At 38.2% G+C, this 17,937-nt stretch overlaps 2 protein-coding genes across 3 annotated transcripts in view; one reads left to right on the forward strand and one right to left on the reverse strand.

Annotated features, from left to right (window-relative positions):
* On the forward strand, positions 1-16,699 carry LOC138038404 (protein C1orf43 homolog). 2 transcript variants are annotated; one of them, XM_068884258.1, is made up of 7 exons: positions 1-301; positions 1,699-1,800; positions 1,927-2,050; positions 2,313-2,372; positions 3,314-3,480; positions 4,811-4,869; positions 15,723-16,699. In XM_068884258.1, exons 1-7 carry the CDS (start codon positions 212-214, stop codon positions 15,898-15,900), a joined length of 780 nt encoding a protein of 259 aa, XP_068740359.1. In that variant the 5' UTR covers positions 1-211; the 3' UTR covers positions 15,901-16,699. The 2 variants fall into 2 exon arrangements, 1 of the variants encoding a protein (XP_068740359.1); XR_011130230.1 differs by lacking the exons at positions 1-301; positions 1,699-1,800; positions 1,927-2,050; ... (1 more) ...; positions 3,314-3,480; positions 4,811-4,869 and adding an exon at positions 8,712-14,706 and having other exon boundaries at positions 15,723-15,856.
* The window catches only part of LOC138038409 (DNA-directed RNA polymerase II subunit GRINL1A-like), a 5,315-nt gene continuing 4,018 nt past the window's right edge, over positions 16,641-17,937 (reverse strand). The window contains exon 5 of the mRNA XM_068884264.1: positions 16,641-17,845. Within this exon, the coding sequence (XP_068740365.1) occupies positions 17,737-17,845 (109 nt within the window). The 3' untranslated portion in view covers positions 16,641-17,736. The remainder of the gene's footprint in view (positions 17,846-17,937) is intronic.

Consider the following 17,937-nt stretch of genomic DNA (forward strand, 5'->3'; position numbering starts at 1 on the left):
TGGGCTGAATCCGTTGGATTGAAACCCTGTTGTAGTTCTCAGGCGCCTATCGTGCTAGGACAACATTTGACCATTTTCCTTACCGGGGATGTAACTTTACAAAACATTAGGGATTCAAGTGTAAAAATATGTTGTAGAAACTAGCGATTTGTATTTGAAACGTAGTTTTTGCCTCCTGAATCGTGCAACTCCATCCTTTTAGTAAATCAAGATGGCGGATTCTGTAAGCAGCACAGATGCAAAACTACTGAAGGAATTAGGTGGAGTTGGGCTGGTCATGACCATTATCTTCACCATATCAGTAAGTGAAAATATTACAGTTGTTCTTACTTGTAACTTCAACCATATTTTTGTGAAAACGACGACGTACTCCAAGGGTAAAAACCCCAGGGTAAAAACATACAAGGGAAGTTACTCGCTTGTTATAGTAACACGGTCATTTTTTTTTTCCTATTTTATTCTTGCACATGGTTTAACAGACCATTTTGCAAATATTAATTGTTTACTTAACCACTTAGCATATGAATTATATTGGCAAGGTTGCTGGTTACTACTCTGTCTGAGACTGGTGTAAATCATGTTGTTGCGAGGGCTGCATTACACATGACACAAGCATAAACACAAGCAATACATGCAAAGTTAGCAGCACTTTCATAGCATCTCTTGTTAGCACAAAAGAGTCTAAGGACAAGTTTGAATACATATCTGCATATGTGACCTTTCACGCGAAAAGGGGGCTTATAGATTTCATGGTGAACCGTGAAATTTATTTCACTGCCACGACCCGTGAGTTTAATATTTCACTCCGTGAAATTGAAATTTCACGGGATGTTCACTCTTGTTCCAAACTTTTTGACTATGCTCAGTGAAAAAGTTCGCGGTGTGAAATCGAAGACCATGAAAATTAATGAAGTCACATCGTGAACTCACATATGTTCACACCGTGAAATTATGTAGCTACGCCATCCAAAATAAAAGTCTGGTGGTCTGGTTTTGCAATCAAAATTTGCGTTAATTAAGGATAAACAATTTTTTGTTTGGATAATCGAATAATGGTATTTATACCTTCTCTTGTGTGAAATGGTTTAACTTGTTATGGGGCGGCGTTTCAGTATTTTTGGTGAAATCAAAGTTGGTACGATTATTTTGCTTTGTTGATGGAGCGACGATCTATAATTTGGATGAAAACGACGACTGACACAAATTACACTACCGAGCAAAACAGTTCTCGATAATCATGGATTTGGTCAAAAATAGCTATGAAATTGACTTCCCCCGGTGTGGAGTCCCTTCTGCAGCCAAGAATACTGTCACATAGGTTAAAAAAGTAAATTATACTGTGCAAACTGAACAGCCCTTGTATGACAATAAGTACTCATGTAGATGTTTATGAGCCCTCAGCAGGTGGCTACGGGCTTTTTATAGCAAAACTTGATGACATATGTTTTCGTTAGCTTCGGCCACCATATTTGTGCATCTCCATACAAAGCTTACAGCCTTGTTAACTTATAATTTTTGACGCATCTTGTCTTATAATAGGAGGGAATTACTAAAGTCATCACTGAGGGCAGACATTGAACTATGAAATAGACTGTTTTTGTTAAAAGTGTTTCAAAAGAGGCCATGTCTGTCTTTGTGAAATGAAGAATGGTTCAAGTTTAATTATTAATATTAATGAATCACATTTTGTTTTTGCAGTTTGTACTTGTTATCGTCATACTTGTGAAGCGTCAAATACTTAGGATGTTATTGCTGTCAAAGCGAGGACCTCATTCACCTGTTGGTTTTGATACACCCAAGGTAAACATAATCTTCACGGTATTGTTTTGTCATTTTACCATGAAAACTAGTTGTGACAAAACCTCAGTTTTGTTATAACTAGTTGATTTGGATATCTAATATTGCTTTTGTATATTTTGTTATCAGAGTTTAGGGAGAGAGATTGCTGCTCGATTGCAGAGGATCTCGCAACTTAGGATGGAGCCAAGAATGTTGTCGGAACAGTTCAACAAACCATTTGATGGTACAGCAAACTTTGAGTCACCATCAGGTATTTTTATTGATTCTCTTTTGTATATACAAATAATGTTTTTATAAATAACGTTGATTAATTTTTTTGTTAGTGTTACAATTTAATAACGAAGAACTTTGTATGCTTTAAAATAGTATCACTAACTGTGTTGCATGTCAATATTTTTAGTTTACTGTGTTAATGATGTCATTCAAGCCCTCAACCAATTATTGGCTGATTATTTTATTGGTTGGACGTATTTCCCAACTCAATGATCATGAATGTTTCTAATTTTCTTTAGATCAATATACAAGAAGCTACAAGTACAGAATGAAAGCCATGGACAAAATGACTGAACTAGGTGAGTAGAGACAGCACTAAGTGTGGCCGGTTTGGGCGTCAAGGATTAATACTTAACAATTAATCTACATAAAATAATCAACAGTGAACTTTGCAGTAAAGTGCATTATGGAGGATGCTTGAAATAAAATCAAATGTGGGTTTAAAGGAAAGGGAAAATACAAAGTACCATGAGAAAAACCTCTTACAGTAGAACTGAGCTGAATTGGTCCTAATCAATGCTATTGGGAACATTGATGGTGGGAGACCAGAGCTCTCTCTGTTGTACCATCTTAGCACCAAAAACCGACTGACAGAAGTTGCATGTTCCACTGGCTTCAAGCAGGGATTGGCTATTAGATGCCTTTTAGTTTTTTTTCAAGCAGTTTCCCCTAATTATTGTAATGTATTGTGTCTAAGTGAGTGTGTAGATCATCATTCCATCAAGAATATGGCTTTCCCAAAGGAAAAAACCTGATCAGTTTAATTAATGAAGTTTTTTCCCAATGGTTGGAGCTGATACCTGGATGGTGACCATCCAGGAATACTCTTTGTGGTACATTTTGGGGTGTCTGCTTAGATGTCATGTCAGCCAATGATGTCTCCCACCTCTGCAATCATAATTATGTGGACTGAGTTTCAGTCAATTTCAGCCTGATTCAAGAATTTCCCCCTGATTCTCCAGTTTTCCTCCTTCATCAGAATTGATTCCCAAGTACCAATACTTACATCTGGCTGTGGAACTGAGATCCAGTATCATACCTGGACCAAATAGCAGCTGCCAAATTTAACTTATGTATGCTTTTGGCCCAACATGGAGCCTTGCTCTTGAAATCCAGTTTCAGGAATGCAAGGAGGATGATTATCGGCGTATAATAATGTTGTGATCCATGCAAACTAAATTATCAGTCGTGTAGTGAACATTTGCTTGTTAGCGTTTTTTATTTTCATTTGTTCATGCAGATGATCTCCTCTGTACAATTGACTTCAAGTACAGTCGCAAGAAGAAGCAATCTGTAAGAGAACATCTCAAGTCACTTCAAAAGGCACCTTACAATGTGATAAGGGGTGGAGATGACACAGTTAATGAAGTCTCTGACATGTATGAACATGCCAGATTTGAGACAAAGGTACCTGAAAGAATGTTAGATCAGACTGGCTGTATGTAAGATGTGGGCTAATGGCATGCATGACTTGATCTTAGAATTTCTTTGACTACTGAATGTCTGCAGATTATTTTAAGCACTGCAGACAATCCTCAGAAACACAAAACTGACATTTGAAAAGTATAAACTTAAAGATTCTGGCAACATTAGGTAACCCATTCACCCCTAAATCGGCAAATGGTGAATGAGATGTTTTGGCCACTATAAATATAGTGGCCAAAATATCTCATTCACCACAAGTAAAATCATCTGTCATTAGGGACCGTTCATTTTTTATGGGGTAGGGGGGCTGGTGGAATTTGGAGAAGTGTAATTTGAAAATTGTATGCCCCCCCCCCCCCCCCCGATTTCCGATTTTTTTCTCCTGTGCCCCTCCCCCCCCCCCCCCATCATCAGAGTAATTTTTTGGAAGGCCCCCCCACCCTTTGAATAAAAAATACATGTGGTGTTAAAAGTTACTGCAGCATTAAAATTTCGTTTTGTTACATTTCACATAATTTATTGAAAGAAACCTGAAAGCTAGAAAGCTGCTTTTAACAAATCACTCAAAAGAATGAAAAGTCAATTTCTGCTCTTCTTGTTACAGCTCGTCCTGAGCGTGTTGTAGCTGGCCGCTTGTCTGGGTATTCCTCATCTGAGGTGATAAAAGCAAGAACGACATCATTTGAGACGTCTTCAGAGTCAGGGGCATCACTCTTGTAGTCATCATCAGTTTCCTCTCCCTCACTGCTTTCATCACTGCTGTTTAGTTGACCTGATTCATTCCTGCCTCCCACTTCGGCTTGTCCAGTTCTGAGAGTATTCATTCGCAAGAATTTGTAAAATCTCTTATCCTATTTTTAATCTAATTTTTTCGTCCAACCCCCCCTTTTCCTTCATTTTTTTTCGGCTGGCCCCCCCTTTCAAGCCATTTTTTTTTTTAGTGCCCCCCCCCCCCAAATCCCACCAGCCCCCCCTTTCTCATAAAAAATGAACGGTCCCTTAGCCAGAGTAAAATACTAAGTATGGCCGATTTAGGGGTGAATGTCTGTTGCACTTACACATAAATAGCCAGCTGTACTTAGTAAGGTCACAGTGTTTAATCCATTAACTCCTGGGAGTGGGACTCAACAGATTTCATTGTCTAACTGCAGACCATTTTACTAATGTCAATGGGGGGCATCCTGGGGCAACAGAGGAGTGAATGGGTTAATTAATCAGGCAAATAAAAGTGTTATGCTGACATTGCGATCTGATGGCGTTTAATAGTTAATATCCAGTGATTAGAAAAACTAATTTTTTTTAATTCTGATAGGAATTTGGTGCTTTGCAGTACAGAAAGTTTGCTTACCTTGTGGAACAGCTCAAAGACAGGTTTAGTTTTATGATGGTTTTGTTCATTACTGTAGCCTTAACCCTTTGACATCCAAATCGGCCTAAAGCGGCCAGACTTAGTATTTTACTCTGTCTAACGCCAGAGTATTTTACTCTTCAATGGGGAAACCCCTGGGAGTCAATGGGTTAAGTTTTGACTAGATTCCAACTTTCTTTCCTCTCTTTTCTCCAACTTTCATTTGGGATACTTAAATAACAAGTGCTCTGATGGACCAAATACCTTACAAAGCAGGAGGTTATGGGTAACGTGATACAAGGATACAGCCACTCAAAATATTACTATCCAGGGTCATTCCACAGTATTCCGTCTGTTGTGGAGGGGAAATTTAGAGGCGAAGATCTTGTTATAGTTTAAATAAGAATTTGTCCTTTACTTCTCATAACCTATTGAGGCTTAAGATCATCTACAAAGCTTTACTTGCTGCTGTCCTGCTTTTCTCCAAAATGCATTTCTTAGATCATAGAGCTTAAAAATATGGCCGTTGCGGAGGGGAACAGAAAACTTGGTGTTTTGTTTGTTTTTAGTTTTATTAGCAGATTCTCTGAATTCTGAAATATTATCTAGAGTCTAGTAGGCTGATGCTTTTTCCCAATTTATATTAATTGAAAAGATCACAAGAGGAAACTTAAATAGTTACGGTTTTCTCAATGAGGTAGGATTTGAAAACAGCATCTACAGTTGCAGAGGGGAAAATTTGTCCAATTTTCAGAAGATCATAAGCAAGACGTTTAAAGCGAGTGATAACATCCACACTTTAATGTTTATACAACAGTTTCACATTTGCTTTCAAATAACTGAAGTTTTTCAACATTTTGCACAATATTTGCACTGTGTCAGAAACAGTACTGTGATAAAAATTCAAAATCATGCATTAGTGATGCATACATGTAACCTTGTTAAGATTAATTGTTACAAAAACACCTTAAGATAATATGTGATCAGAAAAACCTGACTGTGAGTTCATAATGACCACTGTTCCTTGAGTATTTTCAACATTAACAGAAAACAACCCTTCAAAAGAAAATCAGTGCCTCTGGATATAACGGAACACTTTTTTAACTTGCTCATGCTCCATAATCTTAAATGGACTGTTGCCAATCAAATGAATGGGTCCATAGAAAACACAGCTGACATGAACATCAGCCACATCATCCCTTGTTGGCCAATTGAATATTTCACCTGCATCAGCACCAAGCCTAACCCTGTGCAGAAATTTGAACTATGCAAACTGACCCTGAATTTGAATAACCCTGCCAAAGTAGTAACTGTTAACATAGTCAACTGCATAATAATTATCTACTTTCATATGCAGTTCATATGCAATAAACTTTGAGTGGAAAACTGCTGTTTTATATGAAAACATCATTGGTCAATTAGGTAGAGTTTCACTTAAAGCAACTGGACAGTTAAGTTTATAACTTTTTAGTCAGTGGATGAAATGTGTGACCATTTAAATGAACTGTGCTGAGGAATTTTATTATTTGGTGCCTTCTTTTTATAATTTTTCAAGTGGCAATGTTTCAAATTTTTCATCTTGGCATTTGCATGATGAAAGAAATATAATTACATGTATTAGCTACAGGTATTTTCACCAGTTTTGTTGCACTGACTGTCATTTTAATTTAAACACGACCTGAAACACAACCTGGTTGCTGAACTTATGATAGAAAAATGATATCTCTTGTTAATGTAAACATCATAATTTTCAGTGAAATCATTATCAAAAGAGAATTTGCCTCCACAGAATTCCCCTCCGCAACAAAATTTCCCCTCCACAACAAAATTTAATGAATCTCTCTTGGCTATAGTTTAAAATAAATTTTCTTTTCAAACATAATACAACTAACCCTTGACCTAGAATTAGAAGATTTGAAAACATGAAGTTGACTTTGTCATTTACAAGCGCACCAACAAAACTTTTAGGCTTCAAAACGTTGCGGAAGGGAAAAGAGCATCCAGAAGGCTGTCTGTAGGTGCCATACTGATAGAAATGTAGAGTTTGGCCAGTGTCTAAGTTACTTAGTCTGGAGTAGTTTGTGTCCCAGACCAGTTAACTAAAATTGCTGTTTTCTTTTTTATATTCTACCAACATAAAACTTTCCCCTCCGCAACAGCTGTTATCATTAGTTTACATAATTTATGATAATTTATGCATAAACAACAATTCATATCCAACAATTCTAGTTGTTTTCAAAAGCCTTATTTAACATGTTGTCCATTTATCAGAAAATTGGGCAATTTAAGCAAATTTCATTTTAATAATTTCTCGTCCAAATTACTGTGGAATGACCCTCCAATTGACCCCTAGGAGTGAGACTTGACAGGTTTTCCTCTTTCTAATGCCAGATGATTTTACTCATCTGGGAGTGTCCAAGGGTGTTTGAGATTGTCAATGGATTAAAGCCCTGCACTTTTGGCAATGACATTTTTAGAGGGGTCTTACACATCTTGATACTCTAGAAGGATTCTGGAAGGAGTACTTGCATCACAAGCTGTTTTGGTATTTCAGTTATTTTGTCCAGTCCTGAGTGTGAAAAAACAGAGGTTGCATGCAAAAACTTGTGCCAAAGCAAACAAAATCAATTACTGATATTAATTATGAATATTATTATCTAAACTGTTTAAATAATGTCAGTTTAATTTGTTCAGAGCTTAATTAACCCTTTGATTCCCAAACCGGCCAGACTTAGTACTTTACTCTGCCTAACGCCAGACTATTTTACTCGTCAATGGGGAACCCCTGTGAATCAATGGGTTGTGTATCGCCAACAATCCGTGATTAGAATTTGTTAGGTGACGTCATAGACATGATTACGCAACTTAAGTCACTTGCTAGTAAGAGGAATTGAGAGAAACTGTGAGATACCACTGGGTAAATATCTTTGCTTGATTATAAGGGATAACTGTTTTTCATATCACTAACGCGATTTGCTGTAATTTAGATTTTGAACCCTATTCAACCTCCCTTGTGAAAAGTACAGCGACTGACAGAAAGCTGGTGTAATAAATGGAGTTGTTTAAAACCGTGGTTAGTTAATCCTCGCTAGCAATACATTCAAAATCCAGTGTGGTTAGCTACTAAGCGACGACTGGAACAGAAGATGACCGACAAAGCTAAGAATTCACGGCGAATTGCCAAGGGAAACTTCACACGAAAGCGGAACATTTTGATCAAGTCCATAGAGACAAGCCAAGGAATCGAGGTAGTAGAAACCAATTACTCAAAACTTGTTGATGCATGGGAAGAACTGGAAGGGAAGCACTTAGAGTATGTTAACTTCCTGACTGACGAGCATTTAGTGGACGAAGAAGAAATCTGGATGACAGAAGTCGAGGAAAAATATTCCAATGCATTTAATCGTAAAGTGAAATATGTCGAAAATGTCACTACAAGCGAAAAGGCAACGCGCGAGCACGCGGCTCGTCAAGAGGCCATTGACAACGCAAAAGTTAAAAGGAACACTGCGCGCGCTGTTTTCGAAGCTTCTTACGAAAGTATTTCGCACGCGTTGCAGTCAAAAGAAATGCCCAATTTTGCGTTAAAAGACTTACAGAAACAAATAGAAGATCAATTTCAAGATTGCAAAACCTTTAACGCTGAACTGTTAGAATTATTGCCCTTTGATTCAGCCGAATCTGAGATGCAATGGATAGCTAAAATCCAAACCTATTATTACGAAATTGTTGAACAAATTGTAGTTAGATATACTAACGTAAAAGAACAAGAGCAGATAAAACAGGAATCTGACGCGACTTCTTCCTTTCTACACCTGGAAAAGGTAAAAATGCCGCACTTTGATGGAGCACTCTGTCATTACCCTCAGTTTAAAAGAGATTTCAACAAACAAGTCATGCCACAAATTCGTGGAAGAGATGCCGCATATGTGCTACGCTCTTGTCTTGGAAAAGAACCCGAAGGCCTGGTAAAGAGCATAGACGACGATGTGCAAGAAATGTGGCGAAGACTGGACGAAAAGTATGGAGATCCAGCCAAAATTGCAGACGTTATCATTGACGGCATACGTAGATTCAGAACACTTAAGGAAGGAGAAGATAAACGTTTCATCGAATTCGTGACTCTTGTAGAAGACGGATACAGAGACCTCACAAGACTCGGTCTAGAAGCGGAAATTACAACAACGAGTTCGGTCAGTATTATAGAGAAAGCTTTATCAACAGACATCAGAAGAAAATGGGCGGAAATGGTTAGTTGTCACGGAAGTCACATCGACAAATCAAAAAAGTTCCCTAGTCTTCTTGAATTTCTGCAAAATCAAAGGAGTGCTATTGAATACGACAGTGCTTCTCTTCGGACGACGACCAACAATCAACATTACAGAGGCACATCGCACTATACAGAAGGCGTCGAGGAAGTAAGCAAAGAACCCAAACCAAAATGTCTGATTCATGAACACGGAAGACATTGGACAGCAGACTGCAGAATTTATTTAGCCAAGCCAATAGAAGAGAAAAAGACGATCATCAAAGATAAACGAGCCTGTTGGTCGTGCCTAAAGATCGGTCATCGACAACGTACATGCAAATCAAGGAAAGACTGTGGTGTAGGCGGCTGCACAAGAAAGCACCATCCATCTATACACGAGACGGAAGAAACACCTCAGGAAGTCTCAGCCTCAGCAAATGTATGCCACAATACAAAAATTGACACCTGCCTGTTACAAGTACAAAGAGTTAAAACCAAAAGAGGAGAAGCTAATATAATGTGGGATAACGCCGCATCACTTTGTTTTATCACAAACACTAAAGCAAAGCAAGAGAAACTTAAAGGATCCAAAGTCGAACTTTCAGTCATCAAAGTTGGAGCACAGAGCGAGAAGATTAAGACCAACAAATACAAGGTACCTCTTATAGATAAGCAAGGTCACGTCATCGAATTCGAAGCTTACGGCATCGAAAGGATCACCTCAGACATTGAAAGTGTTAACATAGACGACATAGTACATCTTTTCAAGAACGTCACAAAGGAAGAAATCGAGCGACCCTCAGGACCTGTGGACATTTTAATCGGTTACGAATATGCAGCCTATCACCCGGAAAGAGAACAAAACATCGGTCATCTTGTGCTCTTAAGGAATCGTTTCGGGCGATGTATTGGAGGAACGCACCCGTTACTTAAAGAATCACATCTGTATCACGATTTCATCAATGCCAGAGTCAACACAGTTGTAGGCAAAATCAATATAGAAGACTTTTACAAAATTGAGAACCTTGGCGTAGAATGCAAACCGAAACTGATAACGACCGAGAAACGTCTAAGAAGGAACACCGAACACGCAAAAGTGTATGACAACCAGATAAAAGACATGGTAACTAGAGGAGTTGCAAGGAAACTCTCCAAAAAGGAACTAACACTCTACAAAGGACCGGTGCATTATATCGGACATCATGAAGTTCTCAAGCCTGATTCCAAATCTACCCCAGTGCGCATAGTGTTCAATAGCAGCGCCAATTACATGGGTCATATCTTGAATGAGTATTGGGCTAAAGGTCCTGACCTACTCAATAACTTATTGGGAGTCCTTATACGTTTCCGAGAGAATAAAGTAGCCTTCATTGGTGATATTAAAAAGATGTACCACACTGTGAAGATGACAGAGTTAGATCAGCACACCCACCGATTTCTGTGGAGGGATATGGATAGTACAAGAGAACCCGACACATACATAATGCTCAGAGTTTCATTCGGTGACAAGCCGTCAGCTACGATTGCAACCGTTGCTTTGAGAAAAACCGCAGAGATGTCAAGAGAGAAATACCCAGAAGCAGCAGATATAATACAAAGAAATACGTACATGGACGACATAATCGAAAGTACGGACGATCGCAAACAAGCTATTAAACTGACTCAAGATATCGAGAAGGCTATTATTAAAGGAGGATTTGAAGTCAAAGAGTGGATGTTCTCAAGCGATACTGACAGACAAGAAAAAACAAATATACCGATCGAGGAACAAACAGAAAAGATACTTGGAGTTAAATGGAGTCAATCAGAAGATCAACTGTGTTTCGAAGTCAAGGTTAACTTTACTACCAAGCGAATACATACTTCAAGGTCTACGAGCGATATCGTCCCCACCCAAGATCCCCAACAGCTCACAAAGCGTATAATCTTGTCACAGATCAACAGCGTGTATGATCCCCTAGGGTTGGCAGGACCATTTACAGTAAGGGCCAAAATTCTTTTACGCCGTTTGTGGGGAACTGAACCGAAACTTGACTGGGACGACCCTATACCCGAGGAAAACCAACAGAATTGGTCTATTTTCTTCAACGATTTGAAAGACATGAATCAAATCAGATTTACGAGATGCCTTAAACCAATGGATGCTATTGGCGACCCCATTCTCGTTGTGTTTAGTGACGCATCCAAAGACGCATACGCTGCATGTGCATATGTACGGTGGCAAAGAAAGAATAACCAATTTGAGAGCAATTTAATACTGTCCAAAAATCGTCTTGCACCAATAAAAAAGATGTCCATTGACCGTATAGAACTGTGTGGAGCGGTACTGAACAAACGTCTAAAAGTGTTCATAGAAAAGGAATGTAGATATCGCTTTGAAAAGATCTACCACATCGTAGACTCTCAGATTGTACATGCCATGATACAGAAAAGCTCATACGGGTTCAACACGTTCGCCGCCACTAGAATAGGTGAAATACAGGAAGGAACAAACCCTGAAAACTGGTATTGGGTAGAGAGTAAATATAACATAGCTGACTGTTTGACAAGAGGCAGGAAGCCCGATGACATTGGACTTGAAAGCACATGGCAAAAGGGTCCCGATTTTCTTAAACAAACAGAAGACAAGTGGCCAATCACTCGTGATTACTTGGAGCCAAAACTATCCGAAGTAATCCGGACTACAATGGTAACGAAGATAGAAGGACCTCATGACACCCTAGCGTTACGAATTGACATCGCCAAATATTCGAGTTACGGCAAACTACTACGTGTCACTGCAAGAATTTTGAAATTTTACAGCAAATTTCCCAAACCGTCATTTAAAAGCGCAACGCAAGAACTGACACCTGAAGATATTAAAAAGTCAGAGATTTTCTGGATCAAAGAGATTCAGCAGAACATGAGAAATGATATTGAAAATGGCAAGTACAACCGTTTGTGTCCTATCACACGCAAAGACGGCATCTATGTAGTAAGCAGTCGTACTGCAAAGTTACAAACAAATTACGGTGACAACGAAGTTATATTACTACCATATGATCATCCGTTCTCACATCTCTATGTAGCACAAACTCATGCAAGAGGACATCATGGCATTCTAACTACTGCCAGCAAAGTGCGCACCAAATACTGGATACCCAAACTCCTTAAGTTGGTAAAATCGATTAAGTTCAGATGCGTTATCTGCAAAAAACTTGCTAAGAAAACAAGTCAGCAAGTGATGGGCCAATTACCTGAAGACAGATTGAAGCCAGCACCGCCATGGTACAGTACAGGAATTGATCTTTTTGGTCCCTTTAAAATTCGGGACGAGGTAAAGAAGAGAACGTTCTCTAAAGCTTATGGAGTAATATTTAATTGTCTCGGAACAAGAGCTGTTTATCTGGATCTGGCAGCAGATTATAGTACAGACAAATTTCTGATTGTAATAAGAAGATTTGTGTCCCTAAACGGATATCCATCCAAGCTATTGTCTGACAACGGTAATCAACTAATTGCAGCAAGTAAGGAACTAACCGCTATAACAAAAACATGGGATTGGAAGAAAATTAAGGAATATGGCGTCATGAAAGGATTGCAATGGATCTTCACCCCAGCAGATGCCCCATGGCAAAATGGAGTAACTGAAGCTCTTATAAGATCGGTCAAGCGAGCAATTGAATTCTCGGTTGGTGAAAATGCTTTAACCTTCTCTGAATTGCAAACAGTTTTATTCGAGATTGCCAACTTGCTGAATGAAAGACCAATAGGGCGACACCCAACATCCCCTGAGGACGGAGCATATTTATGCCCAAATGACTTACTGTTAGGCAGAGCCACAAGCAGGATACCAAATGGCCCATTTGATGAAAACGCGAACACCCAAAAACGTTTCACGTTCGTCCAGACAATTGTTCATACATTCTGGAAAAAATGGAACTCGAACTACTTCCCAAGCTTGATATTAAGGCAAAAATGGCACACATCTCACCGAAATTTGAAAATCGGAGACGTAGTTATGATACAAGATTCCAACTTAGTGAGAGGAAACTGGAAGCTTGGAAAAGTGTCAAATGTTTACCCAGGTGCAGATGGGAAAGTGCGAAGAGTAGACGTGCAATACAAGAATCTCACCGTAAACGAACCTATGAAGCAATACCAAGGCAAAGGATATGTCACTGTTCAACGTCCTGTACAGAGACTTGTATTACTTATACCGATTGATGAAAACAAAATTAACTTCTAAGTGAACTTTCAGATACTATTTACTATGATTACTGTAACCTTTTTTTTGGCGGGGGAGTGTATCGCCAACAATCCGTGATTAGAATTTGTTAGGTGACGTCATAGACATGATTACGCAACTTAAGTCACTTGCTAGTAAGAGGAATTGAGAGAAACTGTGAGATACCACTGGGTAAATATCTTTGCTTGATTATAAGGGATAACTGTTTTTCATATCACTAACGCGATTTGCTGTAATTTAGATTTTGAACCCTATTCAACCTCCCTTGTGAAAAGTACAGCGACTGACAGAAAGCTGGTGTAATAAATGGAGTTGTTTAAAACCGTGGTTAGTTAATCCTCGCTAGCAATACAGGTTGAAATTTGCTAGTGATTTGGTGAAATAACTGAAAATAAACATAATCACCAGAGTCAATTACGAAGCCTGTTGCGACTAAAATTTAGTAGTTTTCAGCCCTTCAACATCTTTGATTTAAATTTGAGTGAACAAAAACCAATGCGTTAAATAACTCAAAAAGTTTAACAGTACGTGGCAAGTTCTGTGTTATTGTAAGTTGTTGTTTAAACAGATCTTAAAAACTATTTCCCAAGATAACATTTCTGATTTCCAAATAAAGTTATTCTCAGCAAAATTCATGTTTCTCCCAACCTTTGCTTCAGTGTTTCAAAAGTTGACTAATAAATAATCACTGTTAAAATAATAATTATTATTGATTAAAATTAATTAATTCAAAGCAGAGGAGAAATATAGCTACATTTACCAGTTACCACAAAGGGAGCAGAGGAGTCCTATTTGACTGTTTTTCCACATAAATTCACCGTATAATTGCAGTGCGAATCGATCTTGTTGATTTGAATCACCGTACGTGATCAAACTGAACACAAACGATCGTGTTGCGGTTGAAATCCTATCGGCATCAATTTTCATTGCCCTTCAGGCAATGAACCCCAGAAAGCAAAGCTTTCCGTACCAGGCACTACATATACTGTTAGTGTCTGTTAGACATCACTAGTGACAACCCCGTAGTCATTACTGTATGTGGCTTTCGTTTCACGGATAGGATTTGTATGTAGTTTAATCACGTAAGATGATTCAAATCGTGCTGCAATTGTATGATGAATTTAACTGGAAAAATGGTCAAATATGACTCCTCTGCTCCCTCTGGTTACCATTGAAAAAACATGCATGCTTAAAATTCAGTGTTAGTGCACTTGCATCTAACTACTTGAAATAAATTACATGTGTCTTGATTTTCTCATGCTGTAGGGTGAAAGATGAGCTTCCTCTCCCCACTTTAGACACAGTTGTAGCTCCCTGTGTTCCTCATTCTTACAAGAAAGGAAGTCCAACACTTGTCTGAACTCTCTCTCTCTCAATTTGTTGGTATTGTCTTCTTGTTAGTAGTTCACTTCTTTGTTGACATTCTTCTGTTTCACTTAAGCATTTCAGTGCACACAACAGTGCTGAGCACTAACCACTATTAAATTACTTTCACAAGGCAAAGGGAAAAGACCTTTTTTCCCCATGTATGACTTGTTTTCCCACAAGTTATGATAAAAAAATGACTATTACATCTGCCCACTCTTCTTCATGGACAAGATAAAAAATCAGTTGGAGTGTTGTTACTTATGTACTGGAAAAGCAAAATGTAGGGGTTAGGGTTAGGTGTGTTGGTGGGGTTAAAGTGCAAACACAAGTTTGGATTTTTTTATGGTAATATTAATTTTTCTTAACTTTCCTCTAAACTTAGTTTGGAATACTCTTAATAGTAAATATTTACAGTACTTCAAATGTAATAAAAGACTTAACCTTGACCTAAAAACTAGAAATGTTAAAACTATAGTTAAAACTGAATGTTGAATAACATTCCCAGTGTATGAGTCAGACTACAATTTGTGACTAAGATTTCTCCAACTGCTACCCATTTAAAAACTTGAATTAACGAAAAACTTGTTTGATTGCATTATTCTTACAATCAAAAGAACAAGCTGCAATGCCAATGCATTAGTCTTAAAGAAGAATGATTAGCCTTTTAGTCCATGTAGCAAGCACCAAAAAGGGAGGGGAAAGAAGGAGGCAGAGCCAGTGGTGAAATGGAAGGGGATTGAGGAGAGGAGGGTAGCTCCCCTCTCTGCTCTCCCAAGCTCCCTACATTTCAGCACTTACTGTCTCTCTCTTTCCCTCTTGCTAAACAGGCTAATAGAAAAGTGGCTTGTAACGTCCTTATCTTGGTGGTAATATGCTTTACTATGCAGAATAATGTAGTATGTCAATAGAAAAGGGGGTAAAATGGGAGCAACTAAAACAGAGATAAAAAGTTATTTCATAGCTGCCATTTTGTATTTTGTCAGTTGATAACAAAAAGATCGCCTTTTAATCATATGAATGTTATTTTGTAGGGTACGACTTTATGTAAATGTCCCAGGAAGTCTGATAGTAGCAGGCAACAGTAATAAGCCCATCCGAAAACCCCCATCAAGCAGCAAGATGGAGCCAGCTAGCGCGGAAATCACAACACAAGATGCGGAGGCTGCAGCAACTAACACAATGACTGCAAGTGGAGCAATAAGCTTGTAAAATCTGGAAATGCTTTTGAACAGTCATCTTGCTTGAGCATGGCATTGTCTACATCACAATGTTTCAAATGTGTCAGTTTCAAGTTTTGTTCAAGAAACATGGACTTAAATTGTATTGTTTTAGCTGAAACAAATACATTTGAGGAAACGATATCTTCACAACTTTACTTGTGTCGTCCTAAAGACATCTTTATGGAACAGTGACAAAGAAACTTGGATCCTCTAGTCAAATTGACTTAAGTCTGTATAGTGTTTCATCAATCTCCATTCAAAACTGTACCTACAGTACTTTTGCACAAAGGTACTAGTATAGTTACTGTCAGGCCTTGAACCTTTGCACCTTGCATATGAAAGTGAATATTACAATCTTCACAAAATGGTAATACACCTTATTCCAAAATGGCCACTGGTTTATGCGGATACAAATTGGCCCTTGTTGCCTCGTTCAAGATAAAATATTCTTTTGAATTTTAAGATTAAGAATGAGGCATCAAGGGCTAATTTGAATAAAAACAAAAGAATATTTAAAATGGCGGCCACTTTGGAATAAGGTGTCTGATATTAAAGTGGAACCTCAACATAAGAAAGTCCTTAGTATGACAAATTACCAGTACTATCTTGAACCAAAAAAGGAACCTTGTAGTTCCATGAATCGTTGTAATAATTCCTCAAGTCCCTGGGCACTTTATTTATTAACCCAAGGTACTGATGTCCACCTGTTCCTGACAAGAAAAACCTGGGTAAAATAGAAAATATGACTTTATTTACAATCAAGGAATTAAATATTTTGAGTATGAGTATGCTCTTTGTCTTTTTATTTGTTTGCAACAAAAATCCATTGGCAGTGGCACAAAACAAACAATAATAATTATATTATTATTGGGTCCTGGTTTACAATATTACTTCCATGCATTTTTATTTTGTCAGCTTATGAAGAACTAAGTTCAGGAAGCAGTCAAGATACTACAGTGGCTCTTGGTTATACATGTACCTTGAGCAACTCCTTGGCTTCTCTTGTGCTTCCTAAACGTCCTGTTTGATTCATATTGTGATGTACCAGAAACCCATAAGGGTTGAAACATGTAATGTGCATTCACAGCTTCTGAATATTCAGTGCGAACTGATTGGTTGAATGTTTCAGTGCTAAGTACCATATTTGGAAACCCCTTGCTCTTGTTGTTCCAAATATGGTACTTGGCAAATTGAATATTCAGATGCTTGTTTCCCAGAACACAAGGGGCCGTTACACGTTTCAACCCTTATGGGTTTCTGGATGTACTCAAACTAAAGCATGAACCATTACCGGTAAATAACTATTGTTCAATAAACTATGTAAATAGAGCGGTTTTCAATTGAGTGTTGAAAGGAATTAGTGAATTGCTTTGGTTTTGCATTACTTCACTCAGTGACTGGTTCAAAGTTCTTGCACCACTTTTTCAACCAATCAAAAGTGAAAGCAAAACCAAGTGTGGCTTGTGCGTGCACTTTTCCCGCGTATTGTGTCGGCGACGTGTAATTACTTCGAGTTTTGATTGGTTTACTGGTTTGTCTCCGTCCTTTTTGATTGGCCAAAGTAATTACTTTGGTTTTGGTTTTACGACACTCATTTGAAAACCGCTCTAATTATGTTGCATAATCAATGGTAATTGGTAAATACTTTGCCTTTGTTTAAGAACTGTGGGTGTGTTTACTGTGGAACTAAAATGAATGTTACTGGACTGTCAGTCTTTATGGTTTATTTCAAGTTCATCTGTTTACCAAAGAAAATCTTATCGCCTTGTTTTTAACCATGAACTCAGTAATGGCCTTTTGCTATGGTGAACACCAAATTGTAACATCAGCCCTTGTCCTCAAAGTCATCACTATCTACTTCTGCTGGTTTTGTATCTTCATCATAGTGTTCATCATCGTCACTTAGAATTTCATTCTCGGTACTTTCTCTGTATCTTGTAAACAGTTAAAGATCAGGCAAAATTGTGATGACAACATGTGCAACCATGATAAGTTACTGAAAAAGGTTATCTGCAGATTGATCACA

Source organism: Montipora capricornis, chromosome 2 (genome assembly GCF_036669925.1).
Source record: "Montipora capricornis isolate CH-2021 chromosome 2, ASM3666992v2, whole genome shotgun sequence".
Classification (NCBI taxonomy): Eukaryota; Metazoa; Cnidaria; class Anthozoa; order Scleractinia; family Acroporidae; genus Montipora; species Montipora capricornis.

What these genes read in the sequence shown, in the direction of transcription:
- LOC138038404 (XM_068884258.1), top strand. Translation starts at nt 212, where the DNA reads ATGGCGGATTCTGTAAGCAGCACAGATGCAAAACTACTGAAGGAATTA. An exon ending in GGACAAAATGACTGAACTAG is followed by an intron (nt 2,373 to 3,313) that starts GTGAGTAGAGAC and finishes TTGTTCATGCAG; the next exon opens with ATGATCTCCTCTGTACAATT. An exon ending in ATGCCAGATTTGAGACAAAG is followed by an intron (nt 3,481 to 4,810) that starts GTACCTGAAAGA and finishes TAATTCTGATAG; the next exon opens with GAATTTGGTGCTTTGCAGTA.